The sequence below is a fragment of the Equus asinus genome, chromosome 4, assembly GCF_041296235.1.
Source record: "Equus asinus isolate D_3611 breed Donkey chromosome 4, EquAss-T2T_v2, whole genome shotgun sequence".
Lineage (NCBI taxonomy): Eukaryota > Metazoa > Chordata > Mammalia > Perissodactyla > Equidae > Equus > Equus asinus.
Window position 1 is genome coordinate 112,134,302 of NC_091793.1, and position 27,774 is coordinate 112,162,075.

Below are 27,774 nucleotides of genomic sequence, written 5' to 3' on the forward strand. Positions count from 1 at the left end.
TATATTTTTCTATCTGAGGAGCCTAAAATCCTTTACCAACTATGACTAATGCATCCAACCAGTGCTCCCCTCCCTACCCCACCTCCACTCCCAGGTCTTACTGGAAGGAGTACTGAGGAAACAGACCGAGCTGCGATTGGGCAACTGCAGACATCCAAATGAAAACTGAAGTTTTCTTGGTCAGAACTTTGGCTGGTTTAGAAGGCAGTTGGTAGTGGAATACCTTAGTCATTGGAGCACTTCTTCCAGTTGTAACTGTGCTATTTTTGTGCAGACTCCAGAAAATTAAGGTGTCCTTATTAGGTATTGTAAGAAGCTAGCTTTACCCACAATCAAATTCCAACTTCTAAGAGATTAAAGCACATAAATTTCCCTTAGCATATAAATTTTCCTAATGTAGACATAGCCTGTCTCTATTTGATCAATCATGTAAGAACAGAACACACGACTTTACTTTCTTCTATTGAATCTTTTGCAAAAATATGAAAGGTAATACTGATGTTTGAAATAGAAAGGTAATACTGAGACATTGTTGAAAAATGATATTAATAGTCCTTTCTTCTCGTATGAAAAGGAATGCACTATTTACATATGGAGGCTCCTGTCAAGGTGATTCACAGAGATCTCAAGTCAAGAAATGGTAATGTAGTCATATGTTTTTATTTTACCTATTTTATTATAAAATAAATGCACCTGTGTCTAGAAATAAGCATCATGCTTTCCATGTCTTTTGTAACTTGCTGTTTTGACCCATTGCTGATAACCATGAAAATCTTTCCATTGTCAATAAATGTTAGAATTCTCCATATGATTTCAAGAGGCTGCACAGTATTCCACTGTGTGAATAGCACAGAATGTGGACATTTGAGTTGTTTACATTTTTTTCTATGGTAAGAAATGATGACCTTAATACTTTTCAGCACAGTTTTTCAACACATCCTTAATTATTTCTCTAGAATCATATTCTAAAAGAAGTGTTGTTGGATCAAAGCGTGTGGTCGTGTAATTCTAGTCTCCTATTTTTGGATGTTTCTCTGGACCAGCAGTTTTGAGTTTTGTTCTTGTTACTTCTGAATTGTATGGTGTAAATTTTTTATATCAGTCCTATTACCTGGAATAGTACCCAAAAATGATTAGCACGTTTAGGAGTTTGGACAGTAAAGGCTTTGTTTTTCTTCTTTCACTTCTTCTGTTCTTCGTAAAGTTTATTTATGATCCTGTATTTTACCATTTGGAGAGTGAGCATTTTAAAATGACTTGCAGGATTAGATGTTACCTTCAAGTAGGAGTGGCAGCAGAATGCTTCTTCCATTATGTCACTTGAAAGTTAACAAGAAAGACAGTGGGACTATTTAGCTAGCCAGCACTAGCTAAAGTAAACATCGGAGTTTCCTATTTTTAAAAAAATCTTACTATCAATTCATTTTCATGCTTTAACTTAATTATTTACATGCTGTCTAAGTGATTCTTCTGAGTAAAGGAGGAGGACTATTTATTTCTAGAAAATCTTTAAATCACTGCAGTTAAAACGAGTATATACTAATAGTGCGATCCTTAGAATGAGTAGTCCCGGTAGGTGGAGTAGGAGGAGTAGGGAATAGGCCAACTGCCCCTCGTCGTGCTCCAGGACTGTGAGGTTTGTGGACCTGGAGAGAGGGAAGTTGTTGATAGCTGCCACTCATCAGTAGTCCAGGGTGGACCACCAGCTTGGCCCTGCCAGTCAACTCTGGCTGATTGTTCTTTCCTTTTCTAGGTCATCACTTTTCCTTTGGCTCTTCCTAGGCATAAGCTTCCTGAGCTAAACACTACTGATATATAGTTGGCTAACAGGAAGTCACTAGGAAATAATCTAGAATCTAATAAGAAGTAACAGAGTTTTATAACTTTGTAAACTTTCAGTTCTTGCTCATAATTTCAGTCTAAACAAGTTATTCGACTTCTCTCCTTTTAATCTACTTTGTCAGTATATTCCTATATCTCATGAGAGAAGAATGATTAAATTATGGGTATATTCTTGCTGTCCTTATGAAAACTAAATAACAGTGGAGACTGCCCCCATTTTTCAAAATTACAAATTGTGTAGTTACTTGATGGGAAAACACATACATCCGTGAAACAATATAAACATAACTTTTAGCAGTTTTTCTTCTGGGAGAGGGAATGACAAGAATCTTTTATTTTCTATATTATATATTTTTATAATGTTAGATCTTTTTAACAAGTATTTGTTAATCTTATGAGAAAAAAGTAGTAGAGGTATTTTTTTAAATAACTGAATATAGTATTAACAACATTTTTATTTGAAAATTTATAGCATATTATATACAGAATCACATTTACCCTTAGGCTATTTCATGCAAAGATTATTCTTCCCACTTATCAAGGTCATTAATAACAGCTAATAAATGTTGATCATCTGCCATGTTCAAGGCACTGTATGGCTTTCCAAAGAAATGCCAGAAACAGTCCTTCAGGATTCTGTCCTTGGCCTCCTCTCCCCTTATGCTCGTACTCACCCACTCCCATGAAAGCCCCGTCTTCAAACGCTTTCTAACAGATCTCAACTTTAAAACTGTATCTGTCCGCTTGTTGGACATGGCCAGATAGGTATTTTGTATGACCCTAAAATGTATTGTGTCCACCTCGATCTTTCATCTTCTCTCCACCTCCTAAAATGTTACTCCGGCATTCACTTTCTCAGTGAGTGGCAATACCAGAACTCCTGTTCTAACCATTACGTTATTGCCTCTGTATTTCACGTGTCCTTGAGTCCTCCTCCTTCTCACCCTCCATATCCAATTATTCAAGCCCAGTTGATTCTGCCTCCTAAATACCTCTTTCTTGGTCCACTCCTCTCCTGTCCTTTGCCGCAGCCTCAGTATAGGCATCCTCATCTCTCTCTCGGACTGTGGCTTGTGTGCACAGTGATCTCCTTGCCTCCAGTTCTGTTCTTCTCTGATATCCTCTCCCCTCTGCACATTTGACCATTTCATTCCTCCACTTAAAATTGTTCATTGGCTTTCTGTTTCTCACAAAGGCTCCTCTGGACCTGGCCCCTGCCTTCCAAAATCACATGCCTTTTCCTCTGCTCCTTTGCAAGGCTCACCTCTGCCTAGAAAACTGCTTTCCTCCCCCACCTCTCTTCTTTCTGGTTAATCCCAATTTGTCCTTCAGGGCTTAGCATTAGCACCGTTTCCTCCAGGAAACTTCCTCTGACCTCCTTAGACTTAGATATCCCTGCTCTTTGGTTCTGTGGCAATCTCTGTGTCTCTCGTCGTGGAATTTATTTCACTTTACTACAGATGTTTGTCCATTGTCTCTCCCATGAGGCTGTAAGCTCCATGAGAGTCGAAACAGTGCCAGTCTTGCTCACCTTCCTCTTCCAGAGCATAGTACATGGCCTTGCACATAGTAGGTGCTCAGCAAATATTTAAGTAAGTGAATGGATGAATATTGTCCCTGCCTTCAAAAAAATTACTCTTCAATTGGGAAGAAAAACCATATATACCATGAAGTACTAATGCTAATGACTTCCTGTATATCATGTTGGCAGTCTAGTGGCAGAACCCAAGTAAAAATTTGGTTCTCTTGACTATGCTAATCTATGCCTTTCTTATTGGACAGTAGTACTACGTTTGATTTAAACAAATGTCTTGAAAGCCTTTTTAATCAACATCTCATGGAATTAGTTTTTTGTTTTAATGTTAGCTCGTTTTTGCAAAATCTTCAATGCAGTAAATACTTTGATTTTACCTTTCGTAATTCCATATGGAAGATTGAAATAGAAGTTTATGATTTTTTTCACTATAACTCGGACAAACTAGATAATTGTCATAATTTATCTTTTTTTCTTTTTAGTTGTTATAGCTGCTGATGGGGTATTGAAGGTAGGACTATTTTTAAAATTTTTTTTAAAAATATTTGTTAATTTCAGATGTAGGTTTTTATGACTGATAATTCTTTTATTCGTCAATTAGTAGAAAGTTGGTAACTGGTCCTCTTTTCTCAGATCTGTGATTTTGGCGCCTCTCGGTTCCATAACCATACAACGCACATGTCCTTGGTTGGAACTTTCCCTTGGATGGCTCCAGAAGTTATCCAGAGTCTCCCTGTGTCTGAAACTTGTGACACATATTCCTATGGTGTGGTGAGTTCATTTCTCACTTTTTGTTGCTAAAGGAAATACACAAAGCAAGCAACTTACAGAATCGGGATACAACAATATAAGTTTTAAGACAGTGATGCTGTTTTTGGTGGAATGCCCAGAGCAGTGGCAAGAGAGACAACTCTTTCTACTTGCTAGAATGTTTACTTTAATCACTTTTGCACACCTGAGTTACTTTCTCCTGTGTTGAGAAGAAACCAATGCCACTTCCAAGAAGCAAATTAGATGGAACCTAAAATACTGTTGGGCCTGATGCAGTCCTGTGCAGAGTGCTTGCCTTGGTAGGCCTGTGACTGCAGAATATCTCTGCAAGTCAGTGGAAACGTGAAGCATCTGGAACAGGACTTCATGGTAATGAGTTGTTCAAAAACCACCAATAAATCTGCCACGTGAGTTAATTAACCTCAAATTTTTTTTTTTATTGAGTTATTGATAGGTTACAATCTTGTGAAATTTCAATTGTACATTAATGTTTGTCAGTCATGTTGTAGATGCACCACTTCACCCTTTGTGCCCACCCCCCGCCCCACCTTTCCCCTGGTATCCACTAAACTGTTCTTGGTCCATAGTTTTAAATTCCTCATATGAGTGGAGTCATACACAGATTATCTTTCTCTTGCTGGCTTATTTCACTTAACATAATTCTCTCAAGGTCCATCCATGTTATTGCAAATGGAATGATTTTGTTCTGTTTTGCAGCTGAGTAGTATTCCATTGTATATATGTACCACATCTTCTTTATCCATTCATCTGTTGATGGGCACTTAGGTTGCTTCCACGTCTTGGCTATTGTAAACAGTGCTGCAATAAACATTGGGGTGCACAGGACTTTTGGGATTGCTGACTTCAAGCTCTTTGGATAAATACCCAGTAGTGGGATGGCTGGATCGTATGGTAGTTCTATTTTTAGTTTTTTGAGGAATCTCCATACTGTTTTCCATAGTGGCTGCACCAGTTTGCATTCCCACCAGCAGTGTATGAGGGTTCCTTTTTCTCCGCAACCTCTCCAACATTTGTTGCTATTAGTTTTAGATATTTTTGTCATTCTAACGGGTGTAAGGTGATATCTTAGTGTAGTTTTGATTTGCATTTCCCTGATGATCAGCGATGATGAGCATCTTTTCATGTGCCTATTTAACCTCAAATTTTTGAGTGTCAACTATTAAATTGATTAGTGAGTTTCTGGAGAGTACAGAAGAAAATGTACTTAGCCTTTAGCACATGGCCTTGCCCATGTCTCCTGCCAGTCTTATAAAGTAGTAGTGGCACTCTGGAACGTGAATCTAAAGTACCATATAGGAATAACAACAGAACAACATAGCTACGAGACTAGGATAATGTGGGGGGAGGGGATACTCAAGGAATAGAGACCTCGGGGATGAATCAGGTAAGGAGCAGAAGCTTCTGCAGCAGTTGTTTTGCGACGGATCGTTCCTGAGGAATAAGTTCTATCTGAATTAGGAGAGAGAAAGGAGTGGGGGGAGTGGGAGGAGGAGTGGGGTGGGAGGGGAAGATGGGCAGGGCAGTTCTTCAATGGTGGAAGGAATTCATTTGTTGCTCTTTCTTTTTTAAGATTTTATTTTTCCTTTTTCTCTCCAAAGCCCCCGGTACATAGTTGTATATTTTTAGTTGTGGGTCCCTCTAGTTGTGGCATGTGGGATGCCGCCTCAGCATGGCTTGATGAGCAGTGCCATGTCCGCGTTCAGGATTCGAACCAAGGAACCCTGGGCCGCCAAAGCAGAGCGCATGAACTTAACTGCTCAGCCACGGGGCCAGCTCCTGTTGCTCTTTTTTGAGGATAAGTTTTTTTATCCCTAAAAATGCTGTATATCCTTTAAAAGTCCAAAATAGTATTTGGAACTCGCTGTCTTCATGTCTTATCTCCCAATCATACTGCCTCTCTATTTATATTATTACTCCTTAAAAGGACATTTTCATAATAATGGGAAAAGAAGCAGACTAATTTGGATCCAAATCAACATGCCTCTTCTTCCTAAACTTCTCATGTTTTCAACTGAAGGTGATAGCTGCTGGCACAAGAGGACACCAATGTTGTAAAACCATTCCTTTTTCTTTAGAGTTCATCAGTCTCTAGGTATTTACTGCTGGCTTCATTACTTAAGTTTTGGTCTTGTTTCAATTGGCTAGCTTTTTCTGAATCATAACACATCTTATGTCTACCAAATCAATTTAATATAATAGCGATGAATTTTGTTGACTATTGAAAAAAATCATTTTAAGAATGAAATATACACTTTTGGTGAGAGGCTCGAATTTTAAAGGTTGGAAGACAACCGTAGCATAAGGCTAAATATCTAATCTCCCTTAATTCTGTGTGTTTCTAAGAGTAAAGGTTATAAACTGTTATAGACAGTGATCAAATAATTCTCATTGAAAAAAGGGAAAAAAATCCGTAAGTTCCTGAAGGACTAGATTCTAAAGTTGGTCCTGTCTGTCAAAAGTTACTACATTCTAACCATCCCACAAATCATCTGCTGGGGATCCTGAAAATGGGGGGATTTGTTGTAATTTCAGACGTTTTGTGAGATTATTTTCTCTTATAAAGTTATGTTCCTTCATTTTTAAGCAAAAATCTATTTATTGTGTCAGGCACTGTTCTGGACACCAAGTTAGGGTAGTTTAAATTTTACTTTGCCTGCTTGTTGGGACCAGGGTCTCTTTTTATCCTGTGGGACAGGAGCCAGCAAACTTTTTCTGTAAAGGACCAGATGGTAAATATTTTAGACTTTGAGGGCCACTTATAGTCTCTATTGCATGTTCTTTTTACAACCCTTTAAAAACGTTGAAACCACTCTGCATTCCGCATTCATTCAGGCGTAGTCTGCAGACCCCTCTGTGGACAAGAGAGATGAGAAGACGAGCACATGCAGAACAGCTCACAGCGATCCGGCAAGGGACCACGGTTCCTGCTCCTTTTGCTTGCATGTGCGCATAAATATATAAACATACTTGGATGGTTATAGTTTATAAATTATTTTGGCCATTTATGTGAATTAGAAGACTTTTGAGGCTCATTTTAGCACTCTACCAGTTCTCATACAGCGCTTTTACTTTTTTTTTTTTAAAGATTTTATTTTTTCCTTTTTCTCCCCAAAGCGCCACCCCCCCCCCGGTATATAGTTGTATATTCTTTGTTGTGGGTCCGCGCCCAGGATTCGAACCAACGAAACACTGGGCCTCCTGCAGCGGAGCGCACAAACTTAACCACTCGGCCTTGGGGCCAGCCCCAGCACTTTTACTTTAAAATTTCTCCCTGTCTTGGAATTTCCCTATCTCAGAAATCTTTGACCTGAAAGATACAATTTTGAGTTATATGTGGAGTGAACTTTTGGTTTCAATATTATCATTTATGAAAACAAACTTCGCACTGCCTTCTTCCAAAACCTTACAGTGACCAGGGACTTTTGAGCGACATGCACCCATCTGTGTTTCTGTAGCTGAAGTAGAATCTGCGTTCTAGTAACCAAGAACGAATCCTTTCCCACCTGTAGACTACAAAAGATGTTAGGAGGTGACCTCTGCTTGTGGAGCTGAGGACTTTTTCTGTATCTTTTTAAAATCCCTTTTACTCATTCCACATCGACCCCTCATGTTAAACAGTTTCCATCAACCTTTCTGAAGCTGCAGATGTTCGGTTTATTTTATTGAAAAGCTTTTCCTTCCAGTGACCATGTGCTACTTTTCAGTAGATGGGCCCGAACATTTCTTTTTGCGCATTAGGTGTTCTCTCTGCTTGTTTACTGGCCCTACCTTTGTTTTGCTTTGAAGGATTTAACAAACGCTTAACAAATCATCCCATCAAGTAATTTCACTGACTGCAGCAAACTTCACAGCCAGTCGCTGAACGTTTCCAGTGCCGCTCTATATTTATGCACCAGATGTTGCTCTTCAGAACCTGTTTGCCCCTGTCACACGCTTTTGAATATCAACTCTACATTGGTGTTAGAGGCTTTTTTTACCTGGTGAGAACAAAAATGACTTTTCAGTGAGTCTGTTTAGTTTAGAATAAGAGTTTATTTTAAAATCGAGTCTGCTATTGTATTATCTTAAAGAGAAAGGTTGACTCGGATGCTGGTTCTCCTAACCCCATGGCTGTTTCAGCAGAATTCCATGCAGAAAAGTGCCCATATGCTAATTTAGTTATAAGTGAGAATTCAGGATTTTATTTAATTCTGACCCCTTCCTTTCTGTTTTAGAAAATCACCATTAGTGAAAGAAAAAGTACCAGACATGCTTTCCAGAGCCTTTTTGTTTAAACAATCATAAATTTTTAAAAATTAAGAAAGCATTACATGTTCAAAGTAGGAGCAGGGGGAGACAGTTGTTAAGGTAGGGCCATGTTAGTTTTAGGAGTTTGTAGTCCATACTTTAAAAATGACACCTATCTGGGAAAGCAAGGTGGTTATGTAGACTTTCTGATGTCCTTTCAAAAACAGGTGAATAGGCAGGACTCCTTTGTCAGTAGGAGCATCTCTTTGCGTAACACATCTCACAGTTCGGGGCCAGGCCAGTGGCAGAGCAGTTGGGTTCATGCACTCTGCTTCAGCAGCCTGGGGTTTGCCGGTTCGGATCCTGGGTGCGGACCTATGCACTGCTTGTCAAGCCATGCTGTGGCAGGCGTCCCACATATAGAGTAGAGGAAGATGGGCATAGGTGTTAGCTCAGGGCCAATCTTCTTCAGCGAAAAGAGGAGGATTGGCAGATGTTAGCTCACGGCTAATCTTCCTCAAGAAAAAGGATCCCCTAGTTCACTAAAAGTCTATTCTGTTAATTGAGCCCCCACACATAGCAGTCACATACAAATGAATAAGACCATGAAAAAGAGTTACTCTTTTTTAAACCCACCCCCTCAAAAAGAACCAGTTTATTTTTTCCTTTTATTTTTCTGTTTTTTTCAGACTTGCTCTGAGAATTTAGCCCCTAATATTATCAAAGTCCCTAGCCCTCCCCAGCTTGATAAACCTGTGTTGCTTCTTAACACATGGCAAGACTAACCAGCCTTATAAAACCTTAAAATAAATGTGCTGCAAATGCCAGAAGTGGATCTTGTGATCCTTGCTTCTAAGCTGGTAAACTTTGCTAGGCAGACAACTGTTTCTCTCTCCATTTTATAAGAAAGGAGATTTTTCTACCCTCTTATGATAACTTCTCTTGAAGGGCCAAACCAGAGGAGTGATTAGTATGTTATCCACAAAAAAAAAAAAACACTTAGGGAAAGCAAAAAGCATTGCAAGAATAAGCCTTCTGAGAACACAAGGCCTAGCCACTCTTTAAAAACAAAGCTATCCTAATGACAATGCAGAAAGGGTTACCTTCTTAGAAGCTCCTCAGCCAGAACCAGCTTTGGAAATAGAGTGGCTTAAGAGAGCGCATCACTGCCTCATGTGTCTGCGAGCCCCGTTCCAGAACGAGCCTGGCTCAGGTACTGGCTTTCCATTGTTTGTAAAAGAAAAGGCAGGAGAAGTACACAGGCTTGTCCAAGTTTCTCTTCTGTAAACTGAAAATAGAAATTTTCCTTGTGAGCACAGTTTAAATGTGAGGACATCTCAATATAAAATGAGTTGGAAAGTACTTTTAAGGTGAGAGATCACAATAATGTTTGGCCTGCATCCCCACAACGGATATTTTCAGGCATAGTTTAATATATTTTTAGACCTCCAAATGACTTCCTCAACGAAGTTATTTTTTTGTGCCAAATGTCATTGTGTTTAGTGTAGAAAAAGCTGTTGTCCAATCTCATACCACCTCCTTTTTGATACATTCCTGAATCTGGCAAATTAATAATAGGAAATCATGAGATTTGCTGATGCTGGAATTAAACTGAAGACCTCATTTGGGCCTCGGAGCCCAGCGTTGATGACGCCATCCCAGACAGTTTTACAGCCATCAGACAGCTCGGGGCCCTCGGCTCTAGCAGCTCTTCAGAGACACAGAGAGGGAGCAAAATGAAACTGTCTCATTTCTCCAGGGTTGGAACTCTTAGAGAAATAAAGCTCGGGTCTTATTAGATTTGGGACATTTTCCAACGGAATATTTTGGAGTAAAGAATGACATAAATCTTTTTCTGGTGTTATTCCCCAAGCTCTTGGTTTTACATTTCACCTCACAAAACCCAGTCAGTCTTCGTGTGCACGTGTGTGCACTGTATTGTGCCTGCAGGCCAAACCCTGAAAGGAAGGGGCGCGAGGCTGCTGTCTGAACGGTCTGAGGGCTGGAGCACCTGATTTGTTTGAGGCTGAGTCACTGTGCCCATGCTCCTTAGGAACGCTGGATCATTCATCTGCTTGCTCTTCGTTTCCCAGCCCCTCCCCGGCCCCAACACCAGAGGAGTGGTCACTGCAGCAAATAGAGGGGCTTCATTCCGTGCCCAGCCCGCACGCCGCCCCTCCCCTTCCCTGGGCTGCGGAGTCGGGTGATCACATACCTGTTCTGGGGCCCACCCACCCTTTACGTGCGGTGTTCACTAGAGTCGGCCCCTTCTGGAGGCCCCTTCCCTCCCTAATCACTTCTGTGACTCCAACAGAATTATTCAGTAGCTCTTCTAAAGAAGTACCTTACACACTTGATTAAAAGCCCAAAGAGGCTTCAGTGAATTTTTTTGCTCCTGCTTGAGCAGCATCTGCCAATTTCCCTGATTTTCCTGCTAATTATCTTTGTATTCGCCAGAATTCATTTAACGTGTTATGGCTCGAATAAAACTGAGCACTGGCTGAGGAAATAGTGGCTACAGAATTAAAGGTTTATAGGATCTGCCTGAAGAGTATATGTCCTCAATCTACATTCTTATTTAGAAATTGTTTGTGTTTTTGTTTTTAGAGCAAGAGAAATCTAAATCTGAGTTTAGATTGCCAAGTTTGCTTCTCACTTCTGCCATGGCTCCATACCCAAAATATGCCATGTCGCATTCTCTTTCTACTGCCCTCGTCCTTCTCTAGAGTTACATGGGGTTAAGAGCTTGACCTTCAGGGTGAGACAGCAAGTTCATCTTCTGGCTCTGCCGCTCGATAACTGAGTATCCTTGGGCAAGTTTATTAATTATCTTAAGTCTTAGTTTCCTCATCTATAAAATGAGGACACTCTTTATCCGATGGGATTGATATTAATCATGATAGCATGCGTAAAGAGTGTAACACAGTACCTGAAACGTAATAAGCACTCAATAAATGACAGTGGTTGTTATGATTATTATTGATGATATTAGAATTGGTTTTGCACTTCACAAAGTATGGGTAGACTCACATTTTTGATGCCATTTGTATAAATAAAGTAACTGGGTGCACAAATCTTCATTACTAAGTATTTAAAGAAAAAACAAAATCATTGACTGTTTTCAGCATTCCCAGCATCACTTTGCTTTCTTTGGGCATTCGGTGCAGATTTATTAATCATGCTGACCTCAGGGTTTGCAGAGAAGTGAACACACACATATCCTCACATACACACCTTCAGCCCATATGTACATAAAGTGTTTACTACATTTTAGAATATAGTATAATAAATGATGCTATAGGTGGATGAAAATGAATCCTGTAGACTGACTCATTTTGAGACAGATTTCTCCAAAACACAAACACTAAATGTTACAGTTTGGCAAGGACCTACCATTTTGGTGTAAGTGGTTTGGATTTGGGGCTCAATTTTTTTTTTTTGATGAGACTCTTATTAAACCTTTAAAAATATTGTTGAATTCCCTGTTACTATCTTGCAGAGAAATTTATCAGAGATCGAATGTGGAAAGAGTTTGACTAACAAAATATAAAATTGAATTTGTGGGAATATGTGAGAATTTTAATAGCTTATGAGCTAAAGTTAAATCATTTAGGCCCTTTTGGTTTCATAAAATGTGAAGTCTGGCTCTGGATGTTCTAATTTCTAAACCAGGTTTTTTCTTTATTAAAAAAAAAAACAAAAAGTGTATATGATATATGGGAGAAGTCCTGCTCATGAATATATATGTTTTGCCCATGTTTCTACAGATGGAGTTGGTTGTGTCTGATAATTGGATACAGTTAAATATTAGGTGAAGTTTCAGTAATATACCAAAAAAATAAAGTACAAGAATAAAAATTCCATTTTCTTTTTGTTCCAGGTTCTCTGGGAGATGCTAACAAGGGAGGTCCCCTTTAAAGGTTTGGAAGGATTACAAGTAGCTTGGCTTGTAGTGGAAAAAAACGAGGTAAGACTACGATTCTCCATTCAGGTACATAGATCAGAAAACAGTATTGGGGTTTTGCAAAAGACTTTTTCATCTTCTTCAAATTGAAAGTAAGTTCACGCTTATGGAAAGATTAGCAGTAGGAGCTAACACAAAGGGTCAAAGTGATGTTATTCCTCATGAATGGACCCTTTACATCTAATTGTTGCAGCTTCACGTCGTGATGCTGTAGATCAAAAATTGTACAAGTACTGTACTAGTTTCTCAGTCTCAATTGTAAAACCTAGGGGTTTGTTCTTAGTGATGAAAGAAGCCATTGCGTCCAAGGTAGGGGAACAGTTGAACTCCATCTCCTGCGTTTAGGACATCTTTTTTACTGGCCGGGAGTTGATATATCTGTAAGAGACCTTCAGCTACTTCAACTTACCTCTCCCAGCAGGAGTCACTATAGTACAAGAAACTGTCGCTTAGATGAGAATTTCAAAAATAAAAGAAGAAAAAATAGTTTCAAAAAAGGGAAAAATTACAGTTTTGCCACCTACGTTGAACACTACATTGAAGATGAGCTCCTCACTGGAATTGGCGAGGCAGTGGCATAACTGTTCGCTTCTTCATGCAGAGCCTTTCCATTTCAAAAGAACTTCAGTGGCGTAAACACCGTTTGTGCTGTGTCCCCAGCCTCGCTTTTCTTCTTCCCACAAATTGAGGCTTTCAGTTAGTTGGACCTATGAGCCTACATCAGAGAACATGGTCCATTCATATCAAAGAGAGCAACTACATTTTGAAAGGTTTAAAATTGTGACTGAAACGCACAGCCATGGAAATTCTCAGCATAAGGATGAAGCATCCAATATCAAGGTATTATGAGAACTTAGATCAAGTAATGGAAGCACGCAGTTGTCTTTGCAATGCAAAACAACTTTATTTCACAAAACTTCTTCATTTCCAAATCTTATCTGTGCCCTCCACAAAAGGTAAGAGTGCAACCTGAGGATAAATAATTTGTAAAAAAGGGGAATATATAGAGATATTCCCTTTTTAATGCTTTAAAAGAATTACATTGATCTGCTCCCCATGTGAGTGCAAGAACAAACTAGATTAATCAAAAAGCTGCTATTGACTAAGGGAAACCAAGTCTCCATATTTTAGATCATATAATCCAGAGTTACCTTATTAATATTTCCTCCTGAGCCACTGAGAATAGATGAAATGTTCATGATAGCTGAACTTGATGGGAGAGAGCTGGCAATTTAAGAAAAATGAAAAGGAGTTACATTCAAGAATGTGTCTTACTCATTGTTTCACAGGAGCTGTTCTGTTTTAATTAAATGTGATAGTTATTCCTGGTGTGCTATTAAATCAGACCTCACACACAGGATAACTGATATTTTCGTGCTATGAGAACCCACTTGTTTCTGTTCTGTTTCTTTTGCCAGTGAGATGATTAGATGTTTGGTTCTGAGTTTACAAATGAGAGTGGAGAAAATTATTGACCTTCTGTTGACTTTGGAGCAGAGCACTCAATGTAATTTTTTCCCTCCACCTCTCTTCAAGATGAACTAGAAGAAAGTTTTTTTAAAAGCTAACTGAACCCTCCCAATATGTATAAGAGAGTAATTAATGATTTAAAATAATATTTCATCTAAACGATGGAAGAATAGGTGTGAATCTAAAGCACTTTCAGAACATTGGCATATCCATCAAGGATTTTTAAAGCAGAAGAGAAAAATGAATTTAGAAACTGCCTTTGGATAGTTGACTTGAGGTTTGGGCATCCCCCATAAATAACCTTCAGAACCTCCTCAACATGTATGTGAGTAGGCTATCTCCCCATTTCTCCCCAGGGATCCCCTAAAGTGCACTGTTTTATCCATGGTGTGATCTGATGATCAGCTAATAACTGATGGAGACTACTCAAATGCCTCCCATACTGTATCTGTTAAATATAATAGTAATTTGAAAGAAACCCATTTGGTAAAATAAATTTTCTCAACTTTTTAATGAATTTAAGGAAAATTGGATATTACAAGGATATTTGTGTATTCTCATTCTTCACAATATTTATCTGTCAATAATATGGAAATTAGGTTTAAACGTATTGTCCATTGTCATCATTCAAGAAGGTGTCATTTCACCTCATAAATGGAGGTACTTATTACCAAAACAAATTCTTTTGACCAAACATTAGAATAAATTCCCAAGGATTTATTTCATTTCATAATAAAATTGATACTTTGACTTAAATATAGTTACAAGATCCCTTCAATTTCTAATTATTTTATGTTATTTATTTTTACTTTGAAATACTTGGGTTATTGAGTTGAAAGAGAAAGCTGTATTTTTTCTTAATAGGCTTCATTTAAATAAAGAATGATGTGTTTAAACTTTCAGGGAGACCTTTTAAATGTGAGCTTGTCACCCTAGAATGTACCTATATCCAAATATTAGGCTTACCTTTTCTCTTTAACATTTTATTCTGAAATAATTATAGACTCACAGGAAGTTGCAAAAATTACAAAGAATTCTGTGCGCCCTTCACCCAGCTTCCCCCACTGGTGAGATACGGGTATAGTGTAATAACAGAAAGTTGACATTGACACATTACTCTTAACTAGACTCTAGACCTTGTTCAGTTTCACCATTTAGGATTGCTTTTTGCATCTATAGGAAGATCAATACTTTAAAAAAATTAAATCTGAGGGTCTTTGCTTCTAAACCTATAATAATGAAATAAGACCTTCAAAGAATGCTTTTCCTAATATTAAATCCTATTAAAACTAGATCCATAAAGCCTTGTTAAACTTGACAAAGGAAACAATGAACCGTATAGAAGTCGTGAAACTAAGAGGGTATTACTAATAAATTTTTTAAATCTTACAGATAAGTATATCTGCCTTTGGAATTTCCTCAGAACTCAATTAGTGGTCTTTCAGACCATTCTGGCTGCATAATTTCTATCTTTATAAATACTTAGATTCTCATATAAAATGTGTTTTGTTCTAAGTAGCAAAACTACTATTCTTGATTAACATAGAAATCCTCAAAAAACTTAATCCATTTTTCTTGATGATGATTTAGAAAAAGATAATAAACTTGACTTAAAAATAATTTTTGCATCTTATGTAGAAAATGATGCAAAAAAGAATATGGTCTTTAAAAAATGTCATCACTAATTCAGTGGTTGTGAAATATTTTAATTTTAAATTTGAAACTGTTTTATTTTAAAATATTTAAGTTTTAAGTAGTGTTGCAAACATGATGCTAACATCTGTTATTTCAGAATGTTTTAATGCATTAGGAATGCCCATAGTTGTGTAATCGGGACTTAAATATTTTGGATTCTCTTTTAAAGTACTTTTTAATGCACCAAAATAATCCCTTACAAAAAGTGTCTGAGTCTGGATTTAACTGATATATGACCATGTCAGATAATTTAAAATAATTATGCCTCCTTTTATAATGTCTCAGACGTGATATCTAAAAAAAATCAACATCCATATTCATCTAGTTCACATGTTAGTTCTTGGAAAAATGTTGAGACAAAGTTATATTGAAAATGTTACCCTTTATGAAAAATTATTTTTCATTACGCATGGAGTACATTCAGTTGCATAATTGCAATTATTTTCTGTTTTTATTAGTTGCCACCCCCAACGATCTTATATTTTTTTTAGAAAGTAAACACCTAATTTTCCTTTTGATCATCAAAAGGTTTCCAGCTTACACTACAGGAAAATAATGGTGCGGTTTACTACATCTTGTTCTGTTGTATGAAATCACGAGACTAGAAGTTAAAAAATGCTTAGCATAGCTTCCAACTTGGAGAGGGTTGTTTTGTTTTTGTACTTTGTTTTAAGGTTTTATTTATTTTGGTTTGCTTTGATTTTAAAGTTATTTGTAATTCCAAGTATAGATTGTCTGTTTTCTTGCCAAGGAGACTATTTTTCTAGTTTTACACGTAGCCTCCCCCACAGTCCAACTAAGTTCAGCTTTAAGTTTTTTATTTGAAAAATTTCTTTGGCAAACAATACTGTAGAAGAAATCTCCCTCGTCCTTCTGAGTGTGGTGGTTGTCAGCTCTGTCTCACCCAGCGCTCTTTTCATAACAGCTGTGTTGACGCTCTCTCTTCCTCCCTGAAGTGAAATTTAGAGGGAGCACAACCTACCTACACACATTGTGTTTTAAGTCAACATAATGCTCCGACTGTAATAGAAAGAAGAAATAAATGAAATATGTATCGCAAGGTATAAACGCTCAGCATGACCACAGAGGAGATAACGGGACAGTTTTAGATGGATAAAAGGAAGTCACCAGCTACACATGCAGAGTAGAATGGGGTTGTAATAATGATTCCAGTACCATAGGCAACACTGTTGTAGGTGACATTTTCCAAAAATCTTGGTAAGGTTATGAATAATGTAAAAACCAATCTGCCCTTGATTTATTTTATTTGGTAGTTGCATTCTTAGAAAGTTCAGTGCATTTTAAAACTGTTCAAAAAATACTTTGTGTTTATTTATAAACCAGAGTTAAGTTCTAGGCTCAGAATATTATAAGCCTCATTGTTCCCTTGTTTTACTTACATGAATGCACATGGAGCATTTGAAGTTTGGTGGAATGCAAGAGAGTTCTTCATCAGGGCTTTCTGATACACTGAAGGATGTCTCACATTCTTGACCTGCTCCAGGTGCAACCCTCGAGTCTTTGAAACAAACACAAATGCCTCCGTAGATTTCTAAGCAGCCTCGAGGGGTACTGCGTCGTCTGCGAGAAACACTACTGTAGAGTGTTAGAACAGGACTGAGCCTCACGTTATAGTCTTTGTTGTACCAAGTCCTTACAGTTTATGAGTTTGACCAAAACTAAGCCATAGTGAGTCATACTTTCAGAATGTCTTACTTGCCGATGAGAAAATGCACAGTTCTTTGAAATTATCTTTCTGATCGCCTGTACTGAAGATGTTCTCAGACTTGTACACCTACTGCCAACGCTGAACTCCTTTCCTAGTTGCCAGGCCTGTTTGTATATTTCAGAGTTGCCTATAAAAGCACAGTGGTAGATTTGTGGTTTTAGATTTAGTATTTAAGTTCCAACTTGCCCCTTTCCTACTGTAGTTTCTTTTAGAATTGCTTCTAGATTTTGTTCCATTTGCTGTGCTGAACCTAATTTCTCCACCACGGTGATTCCTCTTGGGAGGAAAAGTATATGTGTCTTTAGAGATCAGATATTACGAATCTAAGCAAAATTCTCACCTGTCATGTATTAATCAATGGAAGCTTTAAATTTAATGTCTCGTTTGTGCTCTTAAGTTAACTCTTTTATGACTTTTCAATTCGTATTTACTTACGGTCATGAGTAAATCCTTGTTTTATTTCGTTTTGGTGTGTCTTCTTTCTCTATTGTAGAGATTAACCATTCCAAGCAGTTGCCCGAGAAGCTTTGCTGAACTGTTGCGCCAGTGTTGGGAAGCTGATGCCAAGGTTTGTGCACATATGTTCTTCTTGTTGTTAGAATTCTTAATTTCACTTGTTTGTTTGGCTTTGAGTTTTTAAAATTTGGGGTAATAAAATTCATCCCAAAGCAAAGCCAGCCTGCTCCTCCCGTGAGCCCCAGACTGGCTGTTGAGGCTTTCTCTTGACATCTGCTTATCTTGATCCCGAGAAACTCACCATGGGCTTTTGTACAGCACTCTGGCGTTCTTGATTCAATAAAAAGAATTCTGTTCCTTGTTTTTAATCTTTAATAATAACTGTTGCACTTTCATGTTATAAAAATGGCTTGCACACAGTGCTTATATGCCAGGCACTGCTCCAAGCACTTTATGTACATTACCTCATTTATTCCTCAGACTTGAAATAGGTCTCTATATTCCTCTCTGTGAAATAGGTACTGGTATTATCCTCATTTTACAGATGAAGAACCAGGCACACGGAGGTTAAATAATGAGCTCAAGGCCACACAGCTAGTAAGTGGTGGGGCTGGAGAATGAACCCAAGCAGTGTGATATGTGTCCCTGCTGCTAACCACTACACTATATTGCCTTTCTGACCAAAGGTCAGGCAAAAGCGGCACTTCTGGAGAATCTTGCTATGTTCTCCCTGTCCACTTTCAGTGACGTTTTTTAAACTATGACAATAGAGTTGGAGAAATTCCAAAATTTAGGCTTTCATGTGGTTATCACATTCGAGCATGAATGGTCCATTTCCTTTCCCTGCAAAGATCATTTTAAAAGATCCTCACGTACATACAGAAATATTTATAGATAAAATGATAGGCGAGTCTTGGATTTGCTTTAAAATAAAGTGAAAGGAAACAGATGATAGTATAAACAAGATTGGCCATGACAGTTTTTGAAGCTGAGTGGTATTAGTATGTGGAGGTTCATTGTATTGTTCTCTCTACTTCTGTGAATCTTTGGAAATTTCCAAAATAAAAAGGTAAAAGATAAAGACGATCCTCAGATTCAGCATTAGAATAAGAGAGAGACACTCAAGAAAGGAACTAAAATTTTACACTTAGATTTGTCCAGCTTTTCGTGGAAATTGAGGGATTACAAACTGACCTTTTAAATAGAGATCTGAAAAGAAAGACTTAAGAATGGAATTTCATCCTTAATTTAAGCCCAGCTCCAACCTGACCCCCAAGAAGAAGGAATGATGATAACATATAGTCTGTTCTTCTATACGTTTCTCTAGTGGGAATAACTCAAAAACAATTGGTAAGTATGGGAATTGTGTTAATATAATACCGAATTCACACTGAACGATGCAGAATGTTTCCCAGCACGTCCTTCCGCACCACTAAGTGAGGGCAGCTGTGCACCCAGGACAGTAGTGTGCCCAGGAGTGCAGCAGGAGACCCCTCCATCCGCGGGCTCCCTGTCGGCCCCGCTGACCCGTGCTTTGTCTCGGAAGAGTTTATTCTTGCTTCTCCACAGCCTTGTGCGGTTCACCTTTGCCCTGATAACCAGCAGCCTCAATCTTTGCTTTCACTCCTGTTCATCTAACTACCTTCACCCTTTTTTAGAGAGTCCTATATTTACTTAGTATTGGTTTTTTATTAAAGAATTTTATATTGTTTTAAACTGCGTTAGTATTTTTATTTAGGTTTATTATTGTTTTTATTAGTATTCTATAACAGAGTTGCATAGTTTTTGAATGTTCTGCCCTGTCCCTGTTTATGCCCTATTATTTTAGTGTGTGATTTTGCAGAATATGGAGATTTTTAAGCATTAAGAGAAAAGCCTGCACTTTGTGACTAATCCAGTAGAAACTATAAGTGGCTATTTGTAAGCTTGCTCTAGAACATTTACTTTATACTGTTAAAATGATATCAGACTACCCTTTCCATACTCCTACCAGTTATATGTCCATTTGGCATATATAGTAATTTGGCAATGTTTTTCCCGTCTGATACTTAAATAGAAATTTCACCTGAAATTATTTGCATTGAATTAGATTAATGCAACTAGATCTCTCTAATTGTAATTATATTTTAGTATGTAAAGCAGGTTTTGAATTTCTTAATTGGAAACTGTACATTAATTAAAATTCTAAGAATATATATTTATGGTGCATTAATTAAATGATAGTGTAAACACCTAACACAACATTAGGCCCAGCCGTGAAGGCGGTGTGTCTGTAACATGTAGTAAGGGGACCCTTCTTTAGGACCATAGGAAACTTGGGTTCTAGCCTGGTGAAGTATAAAGAAAGTGTGATTTTTATTTCCTAGATTCATGGCATTTTATTCTGATACAAGTAACACATGCCCCTGTGTTTGATTTGACTATCCACCCAGCCACAGCCCCCATTCCAGCTCTCACGGTTGATCTCTAGACACACCTTACACACCTTCGTTCCCGGAATGCGCTCTCTTCCTGCTTTCCTCTCTCCCTGCATTACTTCGTCATCAAGCCTCTGCTGGTTATTCTGTTTATCCCAGCCCACACTTGGTACTCCTTTCCCTAAACTACAATCCGGGCTACTTCCTTACCTCGTACTGTTGTATTTTTTTAAATTATCTTTTCTTCATAGATGGGTTGCAGGCTTTCTGAGGGAAGAGAGCTAGTTTTTATATGTTTCTCTAGAGCACCCTACATAAATTTACTAAGTAGATGCCCAATTCGCTGTTGACTCAAGTAGCCAGTCCTGTGCACATATATAGAGCAACAGGTGGTGAAAACATTATATTTCTTTTTTTTTAGCCCTTAGACTTTAGAGTATTAACACATAGATTAAAATATTCAGCTCACCTGTAGAAATATGTTCTTTTGCAAGGAGGAGGGGAAATGTATACAAGAGAAAGCTGACATTAAGTAAATGTCAGGTCATTCCACTGGCACCCCCAGGTGCTCAAAATATTTTATTAAAGAAAAGGAAGTACAGATGGATATTGTTTCAAGTTCTAAAGTGACATTTTTAAATAAGGAAAAAAATAATAGTTAAAACCCTGAGTTTGATCAGAAGTAATATCTTACCCTCACGTGATAAAATATTTTGAAGGATTTAAGAACGTGGTCCCTGGTTCTGTGACTTGTTTCCTGTGTGATACTGGGCAATTTATACTTTTCTGAGACTGATTTTCCTTATCCATAAAATGAAGATAAGAAATAAAGAAATACTCTATGTAGAGGCTTAATAAATGGTCCTAGTTGTGACTTTTTACATAAGCGAAGCCTACATAACACCAAAGGGAGCCTAAGTCCCTCAGAGGAACTTACAGAAGATCCTAGACTAAATGTTGTATCCTGTGACCATAATACTCATAAAATATTATTACCACAAAATTCTGCCTTGTCATTGCTTTTTAATGTCCAGTTTGATAATTTCCATCTGAGAGCATATTCTAACTATAAAATTAAGACTTTTCTAGGGATACTTGTCATCCAGTTGCAAAAGAATTTCATCTGTATTTCAAGAATGATTAAATGTTGGGAAAAAATGATTCTTTAAAAATTAATTAGCTCCTCCTGCTGCTTTTCCATGCAAAATGAAAATCCTATATTTGTTGCATAATTAGTCCCTGTGAAAACAATTACATTTTTCCTTTTGCAGCCTGACAAATGGTGGGACAAATTAAAATGTGAACAAAGTCAAAAGAAGACAGCATCTTTTTCAAATATCCTACTTAAGGCATTTTCTTTGCTGATCAGAAGGCTTACTGTACGTCAGTGACATTCAGCTACTCGTGCGCTCTTCTTAAAACACACACACATGGGCACACACACTCCCATGTCCTTAAAATAGCACGGTAATGACAGAACTCAGAATTAATATCCCAGTTTTATATTCCTGAGAAATGAAAAATTTGCCCTTCTTAATGTAGGAAACACTCAAGTCCAGAGAGCAAACTACCTCGACATTCTTCCTTCTTGGTTTTCTTGCTCCTAAATTAAAATGCATGTTTTAATAGCTGCAACTGTAATTTATTCAGGAATGGTATAATTATGAGGCGTGTGAGGAGAGCCTGTGCATCATCCTTTTGTTATCTTTCTCCATTTTTAACTTTGTCTCGGCCTTGGCTAGAGCCTAAAGAGACAGACGAGTGTAGTTACTGCTAGCTAAAGAAATACACCTTAACCACTGCCTTGTCCATTTCTAGTAAACAGAACCTTAGGCTTTCCCAGCAACACAGCTAGTTATGACGTGGAATAAACATTGAGAACATGAGGTTATGATAGCTTTGTAATTGGGAATTTGTCTCTGAGCAACTGGTTCAGGAAATGGTATTAGTTCTGATAGATTGATAAGTAGATTTTCCCCCAACATTTTGTTGTAAAAATTTTCAAACATACAGAAGAGTTGACAGAATTTCACGGTGAAAACTGGCATACCTACCACCCAGCTCTACCATTAACTTTCACTAGACTTGTTTTATCACACAGATTTTTAAAGGACTTCACTTTTGCCTTTTAGGAGTTCTTAATCATACCCAAAAGAGAATTAGTACTTCCCTTACCTAGAGAAAAACTAATTATTCCAACCTTAGGCCACACGATAGAAAAATGACATCTGAGTCTATTCTTATGAATAGTTGGTTGAAAATACAGAATACCGTTCCCCAAACCTGAGCGGTCTGCCCATTGTAAAATAACTACATCAGGACGTTGCATCATATTGTATTGTGTTATGGTGAGTTGAACTTATTACTATGTGGATTTTCTCTTAAAGTTCTACTTTCTTAAGTCCTAACAAGTGATTATTTTCTCTTCTTCAGAAACGGCCATCTTTCAAGCAGATCATTTCGATTCTGGAGTCTATGTCAAATGACACTAAGCTTTCTGACCAGTGTAACTCCTTCTTGCACAACAAGGCAGAGTGGAGGTAGGTAGGCCTCGTCCCTGTGTCACATCCCCTGGCTTTTAAGGACCGTGACTGGCTTCAGCAAAGAGGAGAAGCAGAGAACCTGATGGCAGTCCTGATTCACAGCTTAGAAATTGGGGCTTTTGTTTTTGTTTTTGTGTGTGAAAAATTTCTGGAGATCTAATAAGTACCTCCATTTCATATGCAAGAAAAAAGAGTGTTCCTTTAAGCTTGTTGTTTTATCATATGTCCAAGTATTTGGAAAGAATATTGAAATCCTATGTTCTGAGACAAAAGACAGTTACCAGACGTTTCTCTGCGTGCACTCTGTGTTAGGAAGCTTTGGCCTCTGTCCAGTGAGAAATAAAGATACTGTTTGCCTAGAAATTTGCAGAGCACTGTATCTGTTGATGGAGGTGGTAGGGAGACTAAAAACACTTTTTAAAGAAAACTTTTGATGTTATAAAGCTTATTAAATTTTGTCAAGTGTAAAGCAAATTTAGTAATGAGAAAATTGCATTGTGTGAGTGGAAGAAGTAAGCCGGGGTGAGACATTTCAGCCAGGTCACATGATGCACGAATATAAATAGCATGTTTGGGAGCTCACATTATTCCTCCCTGACTCAGCAGAGAGCTAAGTAACTTCATCTCTCCTCCTGATAGCCAGGGCCGTTACGTGACGCCTTACGCCACCTGCTGATGCCGGAGGAACACTGCATGCACTCTGAAAATGACGGAGTTGTTTACGCCTATAGACATTTCTTTGGGCTTTCTGGTTGACTGGTGTTTTACCATAACCTTATTTATTTTTATTCTTTTGAAATCTCTATCTAGGGCCAGAGAGTTAAGTGAATTTTTATTTAGGGATACAAAAGTAATACTGTCTGCTCAGGTCTAGGTGTGAGGGACTCTGTTCTGGGCTGAAATGATAGAAAACCAAACATGTAAGTGATATTTGTTTCCTACAGTAAGAGATCAGCACCAATCTAATCAGATCACTCCCCTTTAAAATCCATTTAAGGGGTTCTTATTACTCAAAGACAAAGACCCATGAGACCCTCTGGACATCTTAAGATGCACCCTTTACATCTTAAGAGCATCACTCTGCCCCATAATTTCTGGCTCTCAGTCCCTCAACAAATGCTTATTTCCTCCTCATTCAGAGTCCTTGCAAATGTAGTTTCTTCTGTTTAAATCTCATCCCATTTCAGCAGTGTACCACCCCTGACACCCACACCCGGCTACTGGTTATTCAGCTAGCAGCTGAAGCATGTCTCCAAGTGTTTCCTGGCCCCAGTCTAGGTGCGGTCCCATTTTATGTGCTTGGAGAGCTTCTCTCTCGTAGCCGGTACTGCTATTGGAATTAATAAGTAATTCTGCAGTTTGTTTACTGTGTGTCTCACTGGCTAAAATGTAAGAGGGTCAGATAATCTCTTTTTTTCATCACTGTACCTATGGCATCTAGAATGTGCCTTGACCACAGCAATTGCTCAATAAATATTTGGGGAAGGAAATACCATGGGGGTGATACTGTAAAAAGACAATATGATATTACACAAGAGAATATAAATATGTAAGTTAATTTGTTTGCATGACAAGTGTCCTTCTTACATTCATTCACTCAGATATTCATTGAACCTCTGCCCGGGCGAGGTGCCCTTCTAGGCATTGGGGTGTGGTGATGAGCAGAGCAGTCCCGCTTCACAAGGATTGTCCGGTATTAAACTACTAAATATAAACATGCAAATAACTATTTCATTACTATTTTGATAAGTATTATGACAGAGAAGTACTGGACATCTGAGAGTATGTAACCATGAAATCTAATCTTGTCTGAGGATATAATAAAAGGATTCCCTGAGGAAATGCTGTTTGATCTGTTATCTGAAGGATTAGTAGGATTTTAACACTCCTAATAATACCCTCGAGATAGGGAGTCCTTAAAAGTATGTCAGCAAAATCAGGAAACGGGGAAAGTTGATAAATTTTCTATATACAAATGTAAAACCTCCATATGGCCAAAAGCAATACCTATCATAAATAAATTTCCAAAACAAATGCCATACCGTTAGAACTTTTTCTTTTCCCTGTATGACAGATCAGCAGTTTGAAAAGTTTTTGCTCTCAGGACTCCATTACACTCTGAAAATTATTGAGGACTCCAAAGAGCTTCTGTTTAATGAGTTATATCTGTCAATATTTGTCACATTCAAAATTAGAACTGAGAAAAAATTTAAATATGTATTTATTGTTGATTTAAAAATAATAAATCCTGCTTCTGCATTCAGCCTATGGCACTATCACGTGTCATGAAGCCTCTAGAAAAGTCTGTACACTTGTGAGAGAATGAGAGAAGAGAAGGCAAATCATGTCTTAATGTTATTCTGAAAACCAGCTTAACCTCCTCAGTCGTTTGAAAGCTCTCGTGGGTCCCCAGACCACACTTTGAAAACCGTCATGGTAGACAGAGTTACTGTCTTTAAAATATCATTTTAATTAAAATATCATACTAAAGGACATGAAAAGGCATTTCACAAAAGGAGAAATAAAATGGCCAGTAAACATATGAAACATACTCAGCCTCACTTAGCAATCAAATAAATATAAGGGAACATAATTCTTTTATCAGATTGGCAAAAATTTGTATTATGAAAATATCCAGTGTTATAAACTTCCTCCCATGTTGCTAGTGGGAAAATACTAGCTTTCCAGAGGACAGTCTGGCAATAAACATCAGACACCTCTACCACGACCACCTCATTCCTAAGAAAATAAATGAGAAGGTTGTGCAAGAATGTGTGGACACGTGTTTATCACAGCAGTGTTTAGAATTTTAAAGCTGGAAATGGCATAAAGTGTAATAAAAGATTTATTTTTGTTTTTGTTTTTATGGTTTTAAAAAATTATATCTTCATTTCCAGAATGATATAGAGCCATTCAGGATAATGCAGATCTGATGAATGATTTAAAAAGAGGCTACAGTCCAGTATGTTTAGAATGATTGCATTTTTTGTAAAATAAACATTTATTTGTGTGTACATCTATGTGTACATAGAGAAAAGTATCAAAAGGTCACTCTTATCATTGGGTAATGAAATTACGGGAGAGTGCTTTATATTTGTATATCTTTATTTTCTACAATAAACCTGGATTGGTTGAATAATTAATTTATTAAATGCTTCAAGATGAAAAGATATGGGGAATAAAATTGGTACTACATTAATGTATTTTAGTAAAAGGCGCACGGTTGCCCTGGGGGCTCCCTCATTGTCTCTCTTTCAGGAACTAATGAATCCTGAGGGCTGGAGAGAGAATATAGATCTTTACCTGAACCACTAAACCACAGTTGGAGAAGCCTCAGAACTGTTTTAACTGAACTTGGCAATTGGTTAAAAACATGGAGAATAATATTAATTAGAATAACAATAATACACAGCTGTCATGTATTACATTCTTACCAGATGCTTGTGCTTTATTTGGATTATCTTTTTTAATACACATAGCAACCCTAATTTATATCACAGATGAAAAAACCGAGGCCTGGACAGGTTGGGGAACCTGCCCAAGATGATACTGTGCGAGACAGAGCCAGCAGTGGAACCCAGGTGGTCCGATCCCACAGGCCTGCTGTGACACGCATGCTGTGCCGTGCTGTTCCTGGACTTGTGGCCAGTGTCACAATGTCATGCCTTCCACTCGTTAGCATCCCGTGCTCACTTGACTGGATTTCTTTTTAGCAAAGAGAAGTATTACGGGGCATCATCATTTTAGGTTATGATTAAGGCAAAACAACTGTCTCACTCCATATACCAAGTGCCAAAAAGAATTAAATGTTCTGTCAGATCACCTGAGTATGTCAAACGACAACACATTGAGACCACCCTTCCCTTCCCCCAACTTCTGTCTGGGGCCTGAGACCATGTGACTAGAGTCCAAAGCGCGTGTAGTAAATTCGAGTCACAGTGAAGTCTGATTCCAGTCCTACTCTGGTGTTTCTGGCAAATGCCTGTTTTCTGGTAGAACTCCCTCTACACAGAGAGTGGATGGAACTCTAGTTTCAGAATATTAAGTGATTATTCTGAAAATTCTTTTTAAAACTAGGTTAATAAAAACCACATAAAGTATCTTCTTTCCTTTGACCTAATAAGAAAGAAATCTAGTGTCAGACGTTGCCTCTTCATCACATCTTCAGCTTGTTTCTCCTCCCATTGACTTATTAGCAATAATGGCAGTGAGCCTTAAGAACAGAAAATGTGGCATCCAGTTGGTCATGTTTTCAGCTTTCCTTACCCCATAGGAGTGTCCACAGACCCATGGGAACCTGCACTGAGCAAACTTTGTGGTGCTGTGATGGAGCATTCGGATCTGTGTCTCTTGGCAAAACCCTTAGGCGGTTGTCTTCTTCCTTGATGATCAGAATACTCTCACTGTGGCACACTGTCTTAAAAAGAAAAGACAGAGAGCAAAAAAATTTAATCTTTGCCATTTGGATATTAGCACAAATCATTTAACACATAACACTAAATTTAATATACATCTTGTATATTTATCATGTAATAAATATAATACTGCTGTTTTGACAAATTGACCTTTTATTTCAAAATAAGTTTCTGTCTAATAAAAGAAGTTGATTACAGTTCACTGCCTGTTTTTGGCATATGGAGAATTGATACTAGCTGAAGTCAACCTTAGTTGGATTTGGTTTAGGAGAAAAACCATAATTTTCATCAACTGAAACACTTAAACTATATTTTTAGAACAGGAAGGTTACATAAGGGCATCAGCAGATGCATTTAGCACAAAACAACGCAGCAGCAAAAACAAAGCAGACAGCCAGGGCAGCAGCTGTTTTTACGCAGCCCTCTGGGTTTGGGGACTCTCATGGCATAACCTCCACCACTGCTGTCAGATCCCTGGGTCTGGGGGAGCAGCACTGGGAAGCCGGGCCTGAAGAGAGAGATTGAGCAAGCCTATTTACCCCGGCAGTGTTTGTTTTCCTGTGTCGGCCTTCAGCTTACTTAGCTGTTGACCTGTTGTCCAGAAGGGCTCAGACTCACAGTGGGCTCCCAGAACTGGAACTTGAGATGAATCGTTGGCCTAAATTACAAGTGCTATTGAACGTGTTGGCC

At 38.0% G+C, this 27,774-nt stretch overlaps 1 protein-coding gene across 4 annotated transcripts in view; it reads left to right on the forward strand.

The window, feature by feature from the left end:
* MAP3K20 (mitogen-activated protein kinase kinase kinase 20) overlaps window positions 1-27,774 on the forward strand; it is a 168,320-nt gene that overhangs the window by 92,091 nt on the left and 48,455 nt on the right. For all 4 annotated transcript variants that reach the window (XM_044768716.2, XM_070508119.1, XM_070508120.1 and 1 more), the window contains exons 5-10: window positions 575-640; window positions 3,859-3,887; window positions 4,010-4,147; window positions 12,276-12,362; window positions 17,747-17,821; window positions 22,560-22,666. In XM_044768716.2, the coding sequence (XP_044624651.1) occupies window positions 575-640; window positions 3,859-3,887; window positions 4,010-4,147; window positions 12,276-12,362; window positions 17,747-17,821; window positions 22,560-22,666 (502 nt within the window). The remainder of the gene's footprint in view (window positions 1-574; window positions 641-3,858; window positions 3,888-4,009; window positions 4,148-12,275; window positions 12,363-17,746; window positions 17,822-22,559; window positions 22,667-27,774) is intronic.